At 41.5% G+C, this 21,949-nt stretch overlaps 1 protein-coding gene across 2 annotated transcripts; it reads right to left on the bottom strand.

The window, feature by feature from the left end:
• Positions 1-909: 909 nt before the first annotated feature.
• On the bottom strand, positions 910-11,869 carry LOC142768982 (uncharacterized). 2 transcript variants are annotated; one of them, XM_075871664.1, is made up of 4 exons: positions 11,674-11,869; positions 5,152-5,366; positions 4,032-4,085; positions 910-1,226 (listed from the first exon to the last, which is right to left on the bottom strand). In XM_075871664.1, exons 2-4 carry the CDS (start codon positions 5,347-5,349, stop codon positions 1,122-1,124), a joined length of 357 nt encoding a protein of 118 aa, XP_075727779.1. In that variant the 5' UTR covers positions 5,350-5,366; positions 11,674-11,869; the 3' UTR covers positions 910-1,121. The 2 variants fall into 2 exon arrangements, with proteins under 2 accessions (XP_075727779.1, XP_075727778.1); XM_075871663.1 differs by lacking the exon at positions 11,674-11,869 and adding an exon at positions 10,021-10,246.
• Positions 11,870-21,949: the final 10,080 nt, after the last annotated feature.

Raw genomic sequence — 21,949 nt, 5'->3', positions numbered from 1 at the left:
AACCAGGTCAATAATGTGAAAAGTATAGAATTTCAATGCGACATAAACGGTCCCGCTCTCCCTCTGTAGTATGGACCAACCTAAGCAGTGTAGGCACACATGTTAACCAAAAAGCATCAAGGTCTCTACAACTTAGTCATTCCCACACTTGCTTTCCTATCAAATAAAAAGCAAAAGAAAAACTCGCATCTAATCTGTTGGGACCAAATTGTACTAGACTGCGTAGCCTTTCGGTAACTGCACCCTTTACAATTTTATAACTTGTGTTCCTTTATGGTTTGACCCAGCTACAGCGTTTACCACGAGGCTGGTCTGTTTCTTCTGTTTCTAATATTTGCAGTGTAGGTCAACGGTTTATTTGCGCTCTATAGGCACATAGATGTAGGACGTCTCACGTTTGCTGTCTATTGAACGTTAAAAAAGTGAGCCTAAATTACGTCACTTTGCATACGAGCAAGTACTTTTTCCATGCACTTTGATATGTCGTCATTTAGAAAACCTCATCTCAGTATGCATGGTGGTGAACACACTGCACAAGTTGGCTTGGTCAAAGTACATCTTCGAACATTGTTGTAGTGCAGCAACAGAATGGGCCGACAAACGAGAAATGCTTAACAACCTACAGCGCTAACCTGCAGCAATGTGTGTTGGAACTTCTCATCATGTTTCTAAACCCGGTCGTTTTCTGTGTGTCTATGCCCTGCCCAGCTCGAGTACAAGACTTCAGATATACCCTACAGCTAGGCAGCCTACGGAGCCTCCAATATATCATGACGTTATGACCAATATGCCAGTCTGAGTACAGGTAAGAACACGTTCCTCTATCTTGGGTTGGAGTGAGTTTAAATTGACAATATTATAAAACGCGACCATTACCAAGCGATACTACTCATTTTATACTGACATGAGTGTTCACTTGTTACTGTAAGTTTATTTACTGAAGAAAATTTCAGTTTGAGTGAACTTTCTGTGAATTCAGGGCAAGTAAGCCCTATACCACGCTGAATATGAATGTCTTTTGAGTACAAAGAAGCCAAAATGAATATAATTTGGGGTATTCATAGTAGAGATAAACCCAAAACCTAATAAATTACTCCGTAGTGCGCCTGTGAAAGATTCCCCTAATTTCTTGGTATACGCCTGCACCAAAACTTGGTGACGATAATTCTTGCGTCAACTCTAATAGGTGGAGGCAGCTGAATTACGGTGATACACTTTTCAATCATCTGCAAATTAAAACAAAACACAATGTTGAGCTGTCAGAAAAACTAAAGCAGTTAATTACTGTATATAAAAGACAGAGAGAAGTTACACGTGACACAGCACATTTTTTTTTTCGCTGTCTATCATCCGATGTACCTCACCCAATAGTGCAGGGTTCATTCTTTATAGAAAAAAAAACAAAACTTGCAGATACGTACGCTTCCCAACGAGCTATGATCAGCTGCATAAGAGAGTACACTTTACACGGGAATAAAGAAAAAAAAGAACAAGAAAGATAAATGGGACAAGCCATTCACTTTTGTAAAGGTGGACGCAACGGTGTCCAGTTTGGTATGGGAAGTCAGTTACTTAATGAGCCCATCAGCGTTCTTTAAACTGCGAAATTATTAGGTTTGGGGTATTCGCCATCTCGCTGGGCGGGCCACTGGTTCAAGGTGTTTTGTGCAGTAACTTTGCTGCTGTGTTCCTCCCGTGTCGCCGAGTTATGGCAGTGAAGCAGTTTACATTGTAGGCCGGCAGCCGAGTGTTCACAGATAAAACCTCAACAATTAAAAACTTCGTCACACGTGGCATAGCAGTGTGCTTCCGGGAGGCAAGAAAAAAGAGAGGAGAAGAAAAACTGAGAAGAAGAGAAGAAAGAGGTCACGCGAAATGGAAATTCCTGGCGTGCCAGCAATCAAAACTCGGGCACACATGGTGCAAAGGCAGGCATCGTGCCACTGAGCTGACACCCGAGCGCAAATAGAGTTTATGAGAACTACACTGTCGCCTCGCCAGTGAACGATGACAGCGAGTAACATCTTCGTGAAAGTCTAACTCCTGAACCGGTGTCTCAACGTGGAAATATTAGGACACAAGACTCGCTTGCGATAAAAATAGGCAAAGCGACATTCACATAGAAGAACACAACACTAGAATAGAAAACAGTAGAACCCCAGTAACCTACACCCACGCTGACGGATCGTCCAAGAACCGGGTACATTGATTTGATTTGATACCTTTTCATAAAACACTTATGCCCACTGGGGAGAATCGACCGAGAAAGCGTAGCAAATTTTTTTTTCTCTATCAGCAATGCAACAAAGTTTATGAATGAATTAAACAACGAATAATGTTGTGAGAACCTCAGAGAGAGAGAGAGAAAAAAAACGAAAAGAAAACGTGAATTTTTCAGATTTTGACATGACCAAACCGCTGTTTTCTTCACCAAACCATTCAGAATTTGTGTTAAACCACTTACCAATGTTACGCAACATTATTCACTAGAGTGGAGATTTACAGCGGGATACGTTCAGTAGCCTGAACAAAATTCGCACACCACATTGAATGTGTTCCTTTAGTAGTGTCCCAAAAAAGAGCCAGCAAAGCTTAGCAAAGTTTCCATCGTCAACCTAAAACCTATCTTCAGAGAGTGAATAACTTCAGACGCTTCAATATCTGCATTCTCAGAAATTCAGAAGCTGCTGCTCATGCTTAGTGCTTCGTTCTCCTTCTGTCGCCCAGCCGGCTAATAACCGTGTGAATAATATTACAGTGCTATAGATGAGACAATGAGAAAAAAATATTTAGAAAGGGAAACGTGAATCGCGAACATTAAACATGGAGAAAGAGGCAGAAAAGTCAATATAAGCAGAGCGATAAAAAAAGAAAGATATTTGCATATGCAGGTTACGCTGCAACGCAACTAGGTTAAAAATCGAAGTGAATGAAAGGAGGATGTACAGAGGAATGGAAAGGCCACCAGGTTTACTGTTTTTACAGTATTCACAGTAGTCGATATTTCCCCTTTTTTTTTCTCTTTGTGAGGAGGCTTCACTTGATGGCACAATGTGCTAGAGTGAGCCTAAAGAACCAAACGTAAGCTTTTAACCTTGAATATGGCTGTACTACTTCGCCGAAATGCACTGTTTGGAAGAAAGTTGGCACAGGCTACATCAATCGCCCTGTATGTAATTCCGAACGTCATAAAACGTTTTTGTAACTGTGTCGATTGGTTGACTTACAACACCGCGCACACGTGTTCTGACAGCGAGTGGTCCAACATGCATTCATTACCATCATTTTAGAGAGGCTAAAAACTTCGACTTTGGCTACAGGCTTGAACATTTTCCCTACACCTAGCCATATTTACATGTATACGCCAAACGTGTGCACACATACACACGCAAAGTACATGTATACACAGAAAACTTTGTTTCTCATTCATCCATTCGTTTAAACAGTCTGCTTTTGCGAAAGGATATGTCGTTGAGCTAGTATGCGTTGCTTCATAATCGTGCCATGACATACAATTTGAGTTCGTCATACGGCGATGTCTGGTTACTGAAACTTGTGGTTTATGTAAGTCCGACCACAGGGGAAAGAGAAAAAAGTCACAGAGGCAAATGGAATACAGTTTACGTGACCTCGAGGTCCCGATTTTTATATTGTGGCTTTCCACTTATATTTTTAAACGTTAAAGCAATAGCTAATTTTATTATATATTACTTTAACGAAATGGCGGTGAAAGCTCAAAGATAGGAATAACTAGTTTCAAAAATTTTATTACGGGTTCAGAAAAAGGGACAAACAAAGCAATAAATAAAAACAATAATAGTGTAAAGCGTTGTACTTCAACGCATATCAGTATTATCAATGTTTTAGGAAAACGGAGGTATTGCAACTTTAGTGATCAAGCTTAAAAAAACCGAGACGTTCATTCTTGCGTCTAAACAGCAACATGTAAACATGCGAGCAACAAAGACCAACATGGGAAATCCCACAATCATTCTTTTAAATTACAGTACTTGCAGTATATCTTCACGTACCCTATTTTCGTTGTAGACAATGAATCCAATATTGTAGATTATTCCTTCCGTATACTGTGTTGAGAGAAAGAGTGAATAAAAGGAACCACATATGTGAGTATTTTAAAGTTGATGCATGTCAGCAAGTAACAGGTGTAGTGCCTAAACAGTTATAGAATATCTAAGCAATGCACAGCAAAACGAAGATCAAAACGTAGTTGATCAAGGGCTTGGTTTTTTTGTTGAACACAACGTATATAAGCCAATTGATAACGAAACAAAAAACCAATCATAATGTTCCCAATGCGCCTCATGGCTTCTTCTTTGTGAATGAATTGCAACGCAAAAAAAAAACATTGCATATAAAGCTCTTTTTTTAGTTCACTTCCACTTGTTTAGTTCTTTTTTTAACAGTATAGCAAATTGAAAACAACCATACTTTTAAAAGGCTGGTTAATAGTTATATCTGTGGTGCTTTCCCCGTAAGGAGAGGCTAAAAAAAGATGGAGGGGTAATAAAATCAATCACAGGTAGAAAGCTCACGAGAAAACTTTCGGCTCGTGGCAGCCACAACTGTGGTCTGCAGGGTCAAACTGGAGGGACGAAGAAACGCAGCCTCTAAACGAAGAATGTGCCGAAGCATTTTTCCGTGACATATAAAGCTGTCAAACAGAGCGACGAAGTAGTTTCATGACCTGAAATCGTATTGAAGGATCATGCTTCCAGTAAGCATCATGAAGGCTTAGCTTTCTTTTGCAGATGGGAGTTCATTCAGGCGTTGTTTATTTAACAAAAAAAATCATTCCCCTGTTGGTACCGTGTCAAGCGGCGCATACGATTGAAATTTCAACAGGCACACATCTTCCATAGTGACATTTTGCTAATTAGGTCAGCATATTTAGAGATATACGAAGAAATAATTATTTATTATTAGCGAAAATTGTAGTAGTTGCAGCAAAATTATTCTGGCAAAAATATGATCAAAGTGTCCTTCACGTAACACCATTCCTCTTCTTTAAATGGCGCTGCATGATGAATTGAATACTCTGCATATACTAGTACTATGAGCTGTGGGCTTACTCTAAAGATGACAACTTCATGCATGGTGAAGATTTCAGGTTTACGCACTTCAAAAACTTACCTTCCATCGTGCTTGCGTTACGCGAAAATGCATGCCTTGGGTGTTACGGGTCTTTTGATCCGCGTAGGCAAATTCCGCTAAGTGACGGTACAGAATTAGGTGATTTCGGTCTTCTATCCATCCTCCAACTTCGAAGCTTTCTTTACAAAAGCTCACCAGCAGTCCAGCGATCAGCAGTGAACTGTTAACTGCAACCATACCCTCGTTTTCGAAACCTGCAGTCACCATGATAATAATTTTCAGACATCAACATACCCAAGTGTCTGCAACAGAAAATATATCTAAAGTCGAGCCATGCCATGGCGAACTCAGCTAAATCGCGTCATCTTTTACATGAACACTTTTTGAACACGGCGATGCTTTCACGTCAACGCATAGAAAATTCTTCAGCTACATTGAACAACACACTGCTAAAGCATTTCGTGTATCGAACGCAAGGCTGCGTGAGAAGCCTTAACCAATTGGCTTGCCATCTCAAGAACACCGTTTATCCTCATGGCAAAAAAACTTTCAAATAATATGGAGTACAAGCGGTGTGCCGCGAAGAGCTATCATCTCGTGTCATCATCTGTTGTCTTCCCTAAGGCCTCGTCATCACGCCCATCAGCACATCATGCGGGGTAACCTTTCGCTTCCTTACTGCTTGTCTTAACGCGGCAAATGCGCTAAAGAAATACATTCACGTGACGATTCGCAAAGATGGCAATACTTTCTACACACGAATGTGGTTGGAAAAACCCTTGCGTTGCCACTGCGTGCAGCATTCATTGAAACAAGGTTAGAAACAAAATATTACTGTAATGCATTCACCGATACACGACTGTCATACTACTACAAAAAGTCACAGCCTTGCCGCCAAGGCGAACGAGAGAGCAACAAGTTGAAAGGTCACGCACACAATGGCATGTAGATCGAACCGTGCTCTGCGTTTCTCTCGCACAAATAAACAATAAACGTCCTCGCAGGTACAGATGAACACAAATAAGCGGCTGAATTGTTACTTCGCTGTGTCGGAAAATTGCGCTCTTTTCACAAATGGAGACTGTACAACAATAGCAGCGACCTTTTTGTGCCCGGTAACTACAACAGAATTGTTTCAGTGAAAGCCAAAGACCATCCAAGCCGCACGACTCTCCTCACCTCGAGATAAAGGTGCTAGAGTGAGCGTCTACTTCCTCCTCTCGGCGAAGCAAAGTACGAGTGGGTGATGAGAGCGTGCACCGTCTCGCCGTGACGATGGGGCGCACACGCTCATGACGCTGTCTTGCTGGTAATGCTAGAAACATAAAAGTTACCACCCGAGATGCCCGTAACCTGCGGTAAGTCGTAAATATAAATAGCTTGCCCTTTGAACGTTTAGCTTGTTGTTTTAAGGGGAAAGCTCCTTAAGCCGTGGGTGGTGCGTCCGTGATGTATGTAGTAGTAGTAGTAGTAGTAGTGCATCATAGTAACAAATAGCCACCTTTACGACCAGACTAGTGAAGTGGCACGTGCGCACTTAGATGAATCGAGGAGGAAACCCACGCACGTTAATCATACATAAGAGGAGTGTTGTTTCTGATGAAATAACCCACGGAGACGAGTATCGGTGCAAGAATGTTTAACATAACTTGCCCTAATTTGATGATTACTAAACAAAAATAATATCAGAAGGACGCACTTTGAGCACTATCTGACCAGAAAGGGTTGCCACATTAAACTCTCTAGGCGTAACCTCCTTCGTCTTGGCAAGCATTGGCCATAAATGTGCTCTTCGAGGCTCAGGGAACTGCTTTGTGCTCTACCACAATAGAGTACCAAGTAATATGATTTATGAAACACTTTTTATATACACACAGCTTTAGCGAGGGTTGGGCCGCAGTGCCATGAACTTGAGGCAGTGAAAGGTGGGAACTAGACAGGAAGCGGAGGCCGTAAGAAAGTGCGTGCATGCCGCTCTGCTAGTCTGGCCATGCCACCTTTTGTTTTGCCTTTGGAATGTCCGCTGAATGGTGGTACTTCTGTATGATGAATATATGATAAAAATATGTGACATGGCGGTACTTGGAGTGTTCACTAAATCGACAGACGAATGGAGAGACGCGTGGATGGAGCGACAGACAGATGCACACACGGATAGACGCATGAACGGATGCACGGAAGGACGGACGGATGGATGGATGGAGGCACAGATGCGTAGACGCACGGACGGATGAACGCAAGAACGAATGAATGGACGGAAACACGGAGGGCCGATGATTGCTTCTCCCTACTCATCATCATCAAGCACTCTGTGAATATGCTGCGATTCTTTTCTAGAGCTAAAACATCGATGATCTTTCCTTCATCAAAGCTTGTCCACATACTACAAGACCCCACCGCGGTGGTCTAGTGGCTAAAGTACTCCGCTACTGACCCACAGGTCGCGGGTTCAAATCCCGGCTGCGGCGGCTGCATTTCTGATTGAGACGGAAATGTTGTAGGCCCGTGTGCTCAAATTTGGGTTCACGTTAAATAACCCCAGGTGCTCGAAATTTCCGGAGCCCTCCACTACGGCGTCTCTCATAATCAAATGGTGGTTTTGCGACGTTAAACCCCACATATCAATCAATCAACATACTACAAGTATTGAGTTTCTGTGTGTTTTGAAAAAATGTTTAACAATATCGAGTACTTGGTACTCAACTATGGGAGAGAAGTAAGCCGTCCCTAAATAAGAACATCTGAGAACGATAAAACATGTGCAAGTAAACCTTCAGGACTTGGACATAACAAAATTCTACATTCCTCTCGCGTACATATCTAGGCTTTTCACGAGATATTTGCCCGCATCATTTGGAGTTCTTCATGAGAAGCCATGCTAAGAGACAACCTTTTTCTTTCGCTTGAGAAGGGGGAGGGGGGCGGGGGATAAGATTTGTGCATTTGTTTGTGCGACAACTGGTGATGCGATTTTTTTTTACCCTAATGAAGAATGTCACCCATTTCTTTTGGCTGTTATCCAGAATCGACTTGTTTACCTCCTCCTTTTTGTTTCTGTCAAGACTAAAGGGGCTGAAAACTCACAATTGTGCGGTTTTTTTTTAAAGAGATTGCTGAGGACATGCAGTTTTGGAAAGCCATTTTCATTTCAGAATATATACACAGTGTATACAAAACGACACTCACTGCTGCCCTTGTGAGCACCCTTTTCCCTGAACTTGTTTACCGACAGCAATATTTATCTCGAACTGGTCATGATGTTTTTACCGTGTGTATAAATTGTGTATATCGCCAGCAGCGAAAACATTCTTCTCGAAGGTATACACACATCCAAATCACCTGCAAAGACGTTGCTTCATAGAAAAAGTATATGCGTGCCCTGGTATATAAATTGCAGACTGTGCAGTGAGCCTGAAGCAATCAAGCATTGTTTTATTCATTGATATGATACGTGTCTTTTCGTGGGCATTCTGAAGAGAAACATCAAAAACGAATAACGCATTACTATATGGTGTTATGGAGGTATTACTCATTGTGTTAGGTTTCTACCATTCAAAAGGACCCTTACCAGTAATGGGTCATACGATTTTATTCTGTTATTAGGCCTTTTTTATTATTATAAAGAAGTTGCATGGTTGAGAGAAATGCTGAGTCACCTCGCTCGACAAAGTCTGTTTTCTGAGAAGAGGCAGAAAGTGTGCATGGGGTTGTATAGACTTCCGACCCTGTTGCGGAGTGGCTTTGACTTCTGGACATTCGCGTTTCTCTACCAGACTTTTGAAGGTTCGTTCAACTGTATGAACTGTGTCTTGTGCACTTGTGCACGTGAGAATATTTATGATTCGAATAATAGTATATCTATATATTACATCATTTATTTGCATCACTTATATGCAATCAAGAAAAATTGCTCCTCTGTTGCTTTTTGGTTAACGCCTCGCAGTCAAGTTTTAGAGGCCTGAAGTTCAATTTCGCGTGCTGGCGTCTTTTTATGGATCTTTATATTTCTTGCGTTTTCATATATATAGATATGTATACCTATGCGGTCAGTGACGGGGACGCCCATGTCGACGCCGACGCTGGCGCCGGTGGCAAAATATAGGCGAGGGTTGTCCGTGGAATTGCTATCGCAATAAAATAAGACCCAGTCAGACAAAACGATGCTTGTCACCTGACGACTGCGCTTACCTGTGCTAGACCTTCAGGCAACGTTTACAATCATACCGTAATGTTTAGCGTATAACCCAACCTTCTATATAACCCACATCGTCAATGGCTAACTGCACAAAAACACAATAACAAAACATTGTCCGCGTACAGCGGCGAAAGGGTCTTGCCTTACTATATCTTCATTATTGTTTTGTTACGAGCATACAGGTTTCACAGCTGTATATTTTGTCGTTTTAAACATTTGTATTTTCTAGCAAAATATAACGTATAATTCTTGCTATAGCTCAGAATAGTGCGGTAGTACGTGCAAGTAAATGACACCCATACCGCATGAGGAGCGAACTGACTAAGCCTAACGCAATCAACTAGGTTATGCCGGAAGATCAACTGGTTGCGTGTGCACTCTATTCGAAACAGCTCCCACCGCCTTGACCATCGATGGAAAGGAAAAATTTCTGTCGGAAATACAGATACATTTCACTTTAATTCGCAACTGAGGGCAAAACTGGGGACCACTGCCAACCGCGTTTCAAAGAGTACATTGAACAGAGAGATCGCTATAGTGGGTGCGTCAGGAATCAGCCTTTTTTTGTTTTGTTTCTTGTGATCGGGCGGAAAGATATTTAAAACGGAAGAGACTGTGTACACCGGCAACATACAATCATTATTACAAGAAAGAACGAGAGAGCCTTGCGGTTGGTCACTCTTTTTTACAGGCATAACGAGCACATTACTTACCGCCTCTCCGTGGTATCGAAGTATTATAAATTGCACGTCACGCATGGACGTTCTTTAGTTCGGCTGGTATTATTCGAACAATGTATTTCTTCAGCTATCTTCAAATCATGCAGTGCTAATTGTGTTTCTCGGTTTCTTACTTGGTATAACAGAGCCGCCTGGCCATATAGTAGAACATTAGTGCAATCACTTTGTACTAATAGAGTCATGCCACGATCTGCATCGTGGCATGGCTCCATTATAGAATATGGCGTTTAATATTCGCCCGATAAAAGCGTGGATGATGCATTACCTTAAGACGAATTGTGGATTGTTTTCAAGAGTATATTACGCATACATGAAATGCAGGCGACGTAATGGAAGACGACGTAACTACACTGGCTGCGTAATGGAAGCCTAGCTTTAGTGACTACTGTAATACCAATCAAAACGAACACGTGTCAAGGTGATAAGGAGTTGATGGAGCGCGATGCTACACATATCATAGCAATGCACCTAAGAATACGGAAAGACTCTCAAATAAATGAGAAGCTTGCTCATTGTTTGAAGGAGAAGGTTGTACGCTGCAGAGCTGTGCACAGGAAAATAAAAAAAAACGTGATGAGAAACTATCTAACAAGGTAATCTAGATATTCACAAGCATATTGTAAAAGCATAAATAAGAAAATTAAAATTCAGCAGTAAATTCTATGTGAGGAAACTGGAACAGGAGAAGCTAGGTGCGTGTGAGCTGCTTTTATTGTTTTAACTTCTTTTTAATAGCATCACGCAAAGCTCCCTCCAATCTGCTTCCAACAATATGCCGGCAAGGGGACTATTGTACACCCACATAGCTGTACGACCCGTCAGTAGCCACTCGGAACAACGACGGCGATGCATTTGTATCCAGGCAACGATTGAATGCAGTAACATGAAATCACAAATCTTCTTGACAATATTCAAGAAAGGTTGAATTGCTATACTAGAAATAGTTGCTCGTCGACAAGCTCATGATTGTGAGAACATGAATTATTCAAAAAATAGGCATGTAAATTGCTCACGTCAGGGATTTTTACTTTTAAGTAATCGTCGAATGGCTGGGTGAGATTTCGAATGCCAGCCAGATTTCCGTAAAACTGAGGTGATGGGTAGGCACAATTAACAGATGACGCGCGAAATATTTGAGGCGTTCGAGATTATCTGTTTGGAAGATGACTGCGCCAGTATGGCTTCTTGGGCACTGACGCACAAAGAAAGAATGTATCTACACCCGTCAATCAAGATGTGTCATTGGTGCGTGTTACCTCGGCATGACTAGTCATTTTAACTCTGTATTCAACTGTGTAAAACCTGGCTAGTTGAAGTAAACACTACAAAATATAAAGTCTTAGGCGTTTCCCGCACATCTTCTTCCTACACTACCTATGTGCTGTATATTTCCGCTCTTAAATACGTAATTTCCTATCGCTACCTAGGTGTTCACATAACTAACACTTTCACCTGGCCTGTTCACATTAAGAAAATTGTCAGCAATGCTAACCATTCGTTCGGTTATATTCAACACAACTTTCCTTCTGGCTCTGTCCCCTTAAAATTCCTCCTTCACTAAACCTCAAGACAAAGTAAACTAGAATATGCCGCATCCATTTAAGACTTATCCACTAGTGTACTAACCTCTGCTGTTGAGCTAGTCCAGAAAAATCCTGTCCGCTTTATCTTGGCATCTACAGTCGCACGGCAAGTATCACTAACATTCAAAGACTCTCTAAAGCTTCCGTAACTTATCTGTCACCGCGAATTCGTCCACAGATGGTTTTTGCAGAAAATATATTACAGTCACACCCTGCACGATAACGTTATTCTCCCTCCATCATACATCTCCTATCATTCTGATCATCGCCAAAAGGTGGGAAGCTTGCGATGTTCAACTGGCACATGTTATGAATCATTCATTCACCGAAACTCACACGACTTGAATACTCTTCCAGGATCAATCACGTCCATTGTCCATCATTCTCATTTTCATGACGTTTTATACTCAAGAGTACTGTAATGCAACTAAAGAATCATTTTATTCTTATCTTGGCATACTGTCTCATTCTTCTTTGGTTAGTTAAATCTGCTCCTATTACTTGTTTTTACTATGTTAATATGCTTTCCCACCAACTGTCTGATTCTCGCCTGTGTAGATACAACTTCTAGTGTTACTTTTTTAGCTAAGATCGTATTTACAGAACATCGTTTATATTGTGTTTCTTTTAAATGTACCAGTCCCCTCTATAATGTGTCTCGCCCTGAGGGTAATTATAAATAAAAAAATTGATAAATAAAAATTGAATTTTATTATATAAAAATTTGTATGATTCATTTTTGTAATTTTTTTTGTCACCGTCAAACGCAATTGCATAAAAGCATCACGTGTCTGTCCAATAAACTCAGTTGAAAGTTTTCGCTTGTCTCCGTCTGGTCCTACATTGCAAGTGTTCCTCTTAAGCAGTGCGCGAGAAAATAACAATGATAAAAAGAGTTTATGACCTCATACGTCGAATGCAACAATTTTTTTTTCAATTTGATGCTGTACGAGCCGAGTTATAGTGATCTGTCGCCCACTTTAACTAATTTATTAACTGTCCCGACAAACGCACTAAATGCTAAGCAGGTAGAGATGACACTGTTTAGAGAAGCTACGTGATGCATGCTTCAATATTTTGAGCATTTTTTTTCTTTAAGAATGTGCTGCTAACATTCAGTGCAATCGCGAGCACGCGCGTCGGCACTTGGTGGCTCACGATAGCCCCGTTAACTGTGCAGCACACATAACCAAGAATTCAGTTATATGGCGTGGTCATTTGGTACATCCCATAATTTGTACCAAGAAGAAAGGACAATTTTCACAATATGTGGAAAATTATTTTACACTTAAGGTCAGACGCTGTGCTATCATAATTCTCTCGTTCGTCCGTAGGATGCCCGACAACCAATCGCCAGTGTTTGCTAGCAATACTACAAGAGATTTGCAGGGCCTTTCTAACACATTCAAATTAGCCCAATTGGAGACGGGTGCAAAGATGAGGTGAACAGGTGATACCAACAACTTTCTTTATTGTGAAAACCCTACTGAACTGTATACTCTCAGTCATGCATGTGTCATGACACTTTATGGAAACACCTAGGAAAAAAAAAGATGGAATCATGGATAAATGGCAGTCTCCGGTAAACATTCCGAAAAACGCAGTCCTATCCAACTAACGCTAACTGAATTGTTTTATTGCGATAGGAATTATATGGACACCTTAGGCTGGATTTCACCACCGGCGTCGGCTTGGGCTGTATATATATATATATATATATATATATATATATATATATATATATATATATATATATATATATATATATATATATATATATATATATATATATTTAATAAGGCAAAGAAGTGTATACCTAAGGGCTTGTTTTTCCGTGTTTTACCGCAATAATAATGAGATCTAACAGACAGTAATGCCAAGGAATGTACAGGGGAAGTTATTAGAACCAATGGAATGTAAATAAGAAGAAAGAAAGAAAGAAAAGTGGATGAAAAAATAACCAGCCGTGAGCAGGAATCGAATATACGACCTTCGAATAACGCGTTCGATGCTCTAACCACTGAGCTACCACAGCGGCCTTCCCTCCATCCACTTTTTTGGGTTTATATGTGAATTTAGAAGTAGGAGTGACAGTCAGCGCCATCTATAAGCCAAACGACGAGTGTGAAAACACTCTTGACGCATGTTTGGCGTCACGTAGCACGTGAACCTATTATGAGCGGGCAGCTTATTAATTGTCCCTCTTATACAATCTAAACACACCAAGTCTGCCAGTAACGAGAGCCTCGTTCAATGAAATAAGGGAAAGAAGTGTACACCTAAGGGCTCGTTTTTCCGTGTTTTAACACAATATTAATGAGATCTAACAGGCAGTAATGCCAAGGAATGTACAGGGGAAGGTATTAGAACCAATGGAATGTAAATAAGAAGAAAGAAAAGTGGATGAAAAAATAACCTGCCGTGAGCAGGAATCAAACCTACGACCTTCGAATAACGCGTTCGATGCTCTAACCACTGAGCTACCACAGCGGCCTTCGCTCCATCCACTATATATATATATATATATATATATATATATATATATATATATATATATATATATATATATATATTTATATATATATATATATATATATTGGACAAGACAAGAAAAAAATCCAGAAAAATAAAACTCAAGCGCGCGGAATCGAACGTGGGACCTCCGAGTCCTGAATGCGAGGCGTTAACCACTGAGCTACCGTGAGGGTTTTTTTTTTTTACTGCCTCGCATATCGATACTCTTCCCATTTCAAATATTTACATAATGGTTAAAATACAAGTGCTCCACAAAATACGCCCACAAAATTCATTGAGGTATCGTCAGCTTTTAGCTGACTATTGATCAATGCTTCGGCACTTGTAAGAATGGCTCAATGTGCACAATCCAGTCTGGCAAATCCTCTTGACCCTTCAGCACTTCAAGAAATTTGCACACAGATTCGAAAAAAATCTTGGCGCACAGATAGCACATTTACATCTGTGTTTTCAAAGGCAAATCGGATTTTCTATATACTGTGCAGGCCCTGAAGCATGATTAGATCATAAGCTACGCCTGCTTCGTTTTTAACTGAAAGAAAACGAATGCCTTGTGGACTTGACGGTAATTTTTTTTTTCAAGTTTCTCTGCGATATGTTGAGCCAGCGAGAAGTCTTTAAATGTGAAGCATTTCTTAGCGAACTTCGGTGACTTTTAGCGTATCTATCTATCTATCTATCTATCTATCTATCTATCTATCTATCTATCTATCTATCTATCTATCTATCTATCTATCTATCTATCTATCTATCTATCTATCTAGCTATCTATCTATCTATCTATCTAGCCACCTGCAACTTTTAGCTCTCCTGGCCGTTTCGATAATGGTACCAATACTAAACTGGGTGTGGCATAACATGACTGTATTAAGAACATATTTGACAAGTCATAACATGAAAATTATGACATGCATGTCATGAATGTCATGATTTACATTTCATGGTCCTGCAGCTACTGCGGTGCTTTCATTCACATGGCATGTTGCAAAACTGGTATGGCACGGCATGATTGCATGGCGAACACAAGCGACAAACCATAACATGAAAACCATGACATGCGTGTCATGTAACAACAAGACTACATGTCAAGCTCATGATGCGCTCGCGGCCGTTTCGCTAGCGTCACATATACCAAATTAGGCATTACAGTATGTGAATGGATGACGAAGGTATGTGGCTGGTGCAAACATGATAATCATGAGATGCGTGTCATATAACAACATGACTACATGCCACGCTCATGATGCGCTGGTGGCCGTTTCGCTAGCTTCACTTATACCAAATTTGGTATTACGGGACGTAAATGGGTGACGAAGGTATGATACTGGTGTAAACATCATAAACGTGAAATGCGTGTCATGTAACAACATAACTACATGCCCCACAGAAGATGCGCTCGCAGTCGTTTTGCTAGCTTGAAATATGGCGAATTAGGTATTACGTGACGCCAATGGATGACGAAAGTATGTGACTAGTGCAAACATGATAATCATGACACGCGTGTCCTGTACATGACTACATCCCGCATCAAGACGCCAATACATTTCGACTTGACGCGGTTCACGTGCTCGCCGGCGTTCATTTCGGTGCGTCACGCCGGCGTTGCCACGCTGTAGGCGCCAGTCTTGCCATATACTCGCTGGCGCACGGCACGCTGCGTTGTTTTGACGCATGCGCGTTTCAGTGCGTCCGGCGTCCCTCCGTCAGGAAAAGAGGGAGACGCAGCGTTGTGTGGGTAACACATCGGCACGAAATGCAGCATGTCGCATTTCGCGCTGGTTGCTGTCGGGCCGCGCCGACGCACCCTGCTCGCGTCTGGCGTCAGACTATAAGTGCTCGCGTTTTGCTAACGCAGCGCCGCTGTGCTCAGCGTGCGCACAAGTCATCGCTTTATTGGAGTGTACTGGACCCTTCTTTATGCGCTCGCGGCCGTTGTGCTAGCTCCACATATACCAAATTTGGTGTTACGTGATGTCGATGGTGGACAAATTGTATGACTGGTGCAAACATGATAATCCTGACGCACGTGTCATGTAATAACATAACGACATACCACGCTCCTAGCGTGCTCGTGGCCGTTTCGCTAGCTCTAAATTTGTATACGAAATTTGGTATCACGTCACGTGAAAAGATTACGAAGGTAAACGACACATTAAACATAATAATCATGACACGGAAGTCATGTATGGCGTCATCTACCTCCACCTCGTAATGTTCTGCTCAATTTATAGTGACATACAAACATTTCTCATTCGTGCTTCGCATATCCTCGATTCCCACTGTGCGTGGGATCTGCCTATTTTTGTTCCTTCATTTGCGGTTAAACTTCACACACGGGGTGCTAAGATAAAAAATTACAATACGCAACAATCAATACAAAGAAATGAAAAAAACTAAGGCTGTCAAGCATTACTATAACACATCACGTCCTAGAGAGAGAAGAACAAGAGGGCAAGGAAAGGCAGGGATGTTAACGAGTCTGGAACGACCGGTATGTTACCCTACACTGGGGAAAGGGACTTGGGAGTTTGAAATATGGAAAAGGGAGAGAAAGGAGAGCACGCACAAGTGTTCTGCTCAGATATCCTGATGACTTTGAAAACGTTCACGCGCTCTAACTGACGAAAGTCCTAGAACTTCTTCATGTTCAGTAGGTATTCTACCCTTTCTAACCCTAAAGGTACAGATTCGTCTGTTCTTACAACCTCGAGAAACCTTGAGATACTTCCTTTAAAATACTCACTTGCTGGTCCCCTGACAGAGTCACAGTGATATTCAGCCATTCTAGAGCGCCATATACTGTTCAAGGCAGACATCATTATAAAATTGAAAGGTAAGCCATCATCATTCTCTATTGATAACTGATCCCATTAGGGTCTAATGGAAAGTTCTTTTTTTTAATTGTCCTCTGTAATACGTCCCAAAACTAAACTCCTTTCCAACAGTGCAGGAAAACATGATCGATACTTTCCGGTTTCTTACAGATTAGACAGTGAGGACCCCAAGACATATAAAAGCCAAGCTCCTCTCGAAAGGTTCTTACAGGAAGTGTTTCGATGTGTAATTTAAAAAAGAACGTTTTCGCACTGGGACCTCCGGCAGTTGTTTAAACTCCTTTAAGTACATTCTCACCCTTGTGTGCTGCATATAGTGCCCTTTACATTGGGGTGGGAAGCAGAGTGTCACGTAAATCTTTCTACAGTTTTTTTTTCTTTCTAACAGACCACAGGTAGTCAGTCGAAAAAAGAACACACAAAAAGCACGCGCTGACCACAACTTTCTCCAGGTATACTTGCACAGCGTCTGTAGTAACATGAGTGCTCACAAGAAACTTAGGCAACGATCTACTTAGTCTTGTTTGACACACTATTAGTACAAAAAAGATCTCTTGTCTCGTGGAAAAAGAAAAACCTACTTACTAACTGTTTGGTAAACAGAAGTCCCAGACGAAGGCCTCCGCACATCATTCATCTAAACAAATTCGTGTGTCTGCACCATTTTCAGTTAGATCCCTACACAAATATTGCAATCATGCGATGTGACCTTTGCACGATGACCCGGGAACAGTGCAGCAACATCATCACATACCGTAGCTTAGACACACACACAAAAAAAGATCGGCAGGTCCCACGTAGCTGGGAATCGACGTTATGAGACGCATACGGAAAGGAGTTTCCAATCTCTTACTTCATAAGACATTGGAAACTGGCACTTATTTTTGTGGCGGCCACACACAACATTGTCAGTTCATCGTAGAACTGAAATCGTTTCAGGTCAGCTGACAAAGTCATTCTGTTAGATTTAACAGATTCGAAAGCTCAGATGTCAACATTGGCTCAATATTTTTTTTTTCATTTTTATGCTTTATTACACGAAAATATTTGATGGTGAGGTCCACCATGGCTCCACTGACGTAATAGATATATGAAGTTGAAAAACACATAAAAACAGGTGGCAAAGCGATGAACCAAAAAAGTTTCGTGTTTGCGTCCATTCTTCTCAGTTGTTCTAGAGCAGAAAATTGTTTCAGTTTGCCATACAAGAAACAGTTGCGTCAGTGATATTAAAACTTACGATATTTAACAACTTCGTCTACTTAGCAAACGGCGCAAAATGACTAGGTCATGAACCATACCTTCATTGTAGATCTAACGGCAAGCTAATTTTCGTTTATACACCATTACTGTCGGCGCTACCCGATGAAACTCGCACAGCGAAACTGTCTTATTGAGTTTGAAAACCGTGGCACAGAACAGCGCTTCCGGTAGAAGATAAATGCGTGGTTAGGGTAAGTTAGTATGTGATGACGTCCCAAAAGGAGTGGCTGCGTCATTAAATTCCCATTGTGTACTGCTCAATTATAATGTCGCACCTACGCGGCTTTTAGAACATGATGATTATTCAATAAACACTTACTTCAGTTTTTACGACATTTCAGTCACGCTATTTCAAACCTTCTTTCCTACAGGCTTGCGCAAGTGGAACAAAATCACTCGCCTCCACTCAAGTCTGCGGCGTATCCGAGGAAGCCGTGGCAAAAATAGTGCCTTGTGCAGGCGGTGCTGTCAGAGCGTGAAGGAAATTGTTCAATTGATATGTGGGGTATAACGTCCCAAAACCACCATATGATTATGAGAGACGCCGTAATGGAGGGCTCTAAAAATTTCGACCACCGGGGGTTCATTAACGTGCACCCAAATCTGAGCACACGGGCCTACAACATTTCCGCCTCCATTGGAAATGCAGCCGCCCCAGCCGGGATTCGAACCCGCGACCTGCGGGTAAGCAGCCGAGTACCTTAGCAACTAGACCGCCGCAGCGGGACGTGCGAAGGGAGTGGAGGAGCAAGCGCATGCACACAGGAGAGAGGGACTGCTTTGCTAGATCAAATTCCTTTAGAATGGTCGGTTCACCTAATAAAATTTGAAGATTTATTGGACACATTTCGAGCAGGGATTCTGCTCACAGTACATAAAATTGAGATGTAGTCCAAGGGGTTGCGATAATTGCCACCTCAGTTTTGAGTACCGTCCTCTCCTTACGCGGATCTTTCATGGCTGCTTTAAAACTCTAGGATTAGTTAGTATCTATGCGTTTGCCTATTATCCATAAAATTCATTGATAACATAAAGCTACTCCCACATTTTCAGCATCCGGAGAATTATATTACTAAGCAAAACCAAAGTGCTCACCACACATTTACGCCTCTGACGCTATTCTGAATTGCAAGACGTAGATACATGACTTTTCATCTCACTCCCGTTGATACAAGTGATGAGATAATGTTGCTACCTTACCATATGCTGCTAGTTGTTTTGCTAGGATTCTTCTCTATCCAGCAAGCCACAAATGAATTGGTCGTAACGTAGGCATGATAGGAAATATTCAATGGTATCTCGCGCTTCGATGTCAAGACGGTATTAGTAGCCAAAGTGTTCACAATGTTCCTGATACAAGCATGGATGATGTAAATATGGGCATTGAAAAATATGCCCAACATTGCTCTATGCTGATACAATTTGTAGGACAAATGCAGACACTCGCTGCCCAAATAATACTGGACATTAGTGAAATATCACTTAGGGTGAGCATGGGAACACCTTGACATTAAGTGGCCACCATGTAAAAAGAGGTTACATTGAAACTGAGAACAATAGATAGAGACGGACGAATATCGTATCATTTTTTTTTGCTAGCACTGTAGCTGTGAGGAAGACAGAGTCATCAGAGCTGTGTGCATTAAAGATAAAAACATAACGAGAGGGTGTCTTAAAATGGAATCTTGATAAGCCTCTACTACTTCGCAGACTCTCATCCAAGAATATGTAAAGAAAATCGAAGAATGATGACCCAACCAGGAAAATAGGGCCAACAAAACTTAGAATGTGTGCGTTGGATGTACTCTTTTTTAGGGGCGAAGCTCCTTAGGGCGTGGGCTGTGCGTCCCCTGTATGTAGCCACCTCTAGTTTAGTTCTTGCAGTGTTCACTAGATGGCGGTACCGTCTCCTGTATGTAGCCACCTCTCGTTGAGTTCTTGTAGTGTTTACTAGATGGTGGTACTTGTAGCCGATGATGAAAAGATGCAAGATGTTATAAACTAGAAAGCGGTACTTGTAGTTGATGAAAGACGCGAGATCTTATAAAATTGGAATGATGTCACATATGGCGCGTGTCATTGGTTGAAGGCAATCGTTCGATTTAGTGCGGCGACGTACGCTAGGGGGAGCGATGTAATAAAATCGAGTGGGCAAAATGTACAGAGGATTCATGGTTTACCAGGTTTACCTCCGGAGGTTTGCCCACTCATCATCATTCACTTCGTGGATATGGCGGCACTTTTTTATTTATGTATTGATCTCTTCTCCTATTATTTAATAATTCCTCTCTCTCTCTTATTTCGTTCATTCTTGTTTCTCCCATTCTTTGTTCCTCTCCTTCCTTGTTTCTTTCTGTTTATCGCATAGCGTTATTTGACGTTTTCTTTGCTTCCTCTATATCGTACAAAAAATCCAATGAAGCAACGATTATATAACTACACAAGTTATTCGAGCAGTCGGCGTTAGGTGACGTCAGTAACTTGCTCCGCGAAAAACAGTCAGCTTGCCTACGGCACCAATAGACATGTTGTCAGGCTTTTCAGCTGTAAAAGCTCTTTCGCGATATGCCATCGTCACACGGTGCGAAATGTATCGGCTGCATTATTAAATAGTTAACGACAGATTTTAAGAGCAAAGCCACTTTATTGAGCTAGCACATTGTACAATAGGAACTTAAATATGGCTGATTGCGTATGTCAAGAAATAGGAGAAGAAAGTGTAAGCCTGAGAGATCCAACAGCTCGCGCTTGGTGGGCCGAAATGAAAGGTTGCCTGACATCAACGCGTTTTTCATACGAGTCATGAAACTTCGTATTCTATTCCATTCCACCGACAAACAAATCTTTATTTGGCAGTTTATGGTGCTGAAACGCTGGAGATTTCTCCAGGACTAGCATAGAACTCGTACAAATACTGACGCACTTTTTGTACTCCGAGCTCATGTGAGCGTTGAGTTGTGTTTTATTGTCGTTAGGCGTTTCTGTGATGGCGTGGCGTGGAGAATGTTGAAAATTGCGTAGGCGACGAAAAGTGGTGTATTATCATTGAGGTCAGGTCCGTGTGTTCGAATATCGATGACGTCGACGAGAGGCTTCCTTATGATGACGGGCATTGCTTCTTTTCTTAACAGAAGCTTTCCGAACGAAGTGTTTGCAGTCCACCCCTTCCTCACTTAACCTCGATGAACACGGGATACTGACGGTGTAGGGCCGCATCGAGTGGCTCAGGCATTTAGGTTCAACTTTGTGAGAACGCACAATCCCTGAAATCTTCTGAGAAAAAAGAACTTTCTACTGCCCCCGGTTTAGCCTCAATCAAGCCTACCAGTTTGCATGGTATTTAACAAAATCTTCTCAGTCTCTCAAGATTGTAGGGCCAGGTGAAAACGACATTGAAATTTACCCAGTTGAATCATTCTGGAAAGTATTGAAGTTGAATGTCTCATAATGTGTCCTGGTCTCCTTTTGCGGAATGGACAATCCTCAACGTGTAGGCGCACATGCTAGCCGAAAAGCATCAACATCTACACAACTTAGTCAATCCGACACATTTTTTCTTTTAAATTAAAAGCAAAATAAAATATCGCATCTAATCTGTTGGGAGTAAATTGTGCTAGAGTGCGTCGCCTGTCGATTTCTAAACCCGTTACCTTTTTAGGACTTATGTTCCCTAATAGCTACAGTTTA

Source organism: Rhipicephalus microplus, chromosome 8, assembly GCF_043290135.1.
Source record: "Rhipicephalus microplus isolate Deutch F79 chromosome 8, USDA_Rmic, whole genome shotgun sequence".
NCBI lineage: Eukaryota > Metazoa > Arthropoda > Arachnida > Ixodida > Ixodidae > Rhipicephalus > Rhipicephalus microplus.
This window is presented reverse-complemented; position numbering and strand designations above follow the sequence as displayed.

What these genes read in the sequence shown, in the direction of transcription:
- LOC142768982 (XM_075871664.1), bottom strand. Translation starts at nt 5,349, where the DNA reads ATGGTTGCAGTTAACAGTTCACTGCTGATCGCTGGACTGCTGGTGAGC. An exon ending in TAACGCAAGCACGATGGAAG is followed by an intron (nt 4,086 to 5,151) that starts GTAAGTTTTTGA and finishes CTCTCAACACAG; the next exon opens with TATACGGAAGGAATAATCTA. An exon ending in TTGTCTACAACGAAAATAGG is followed by an intron (nt 1,227 to 4,031) that starts GTACGTGAAGAT and finishes TTTAATTTGCAG; the next exon opens with ATGATTGAAAAGTGTATCAC.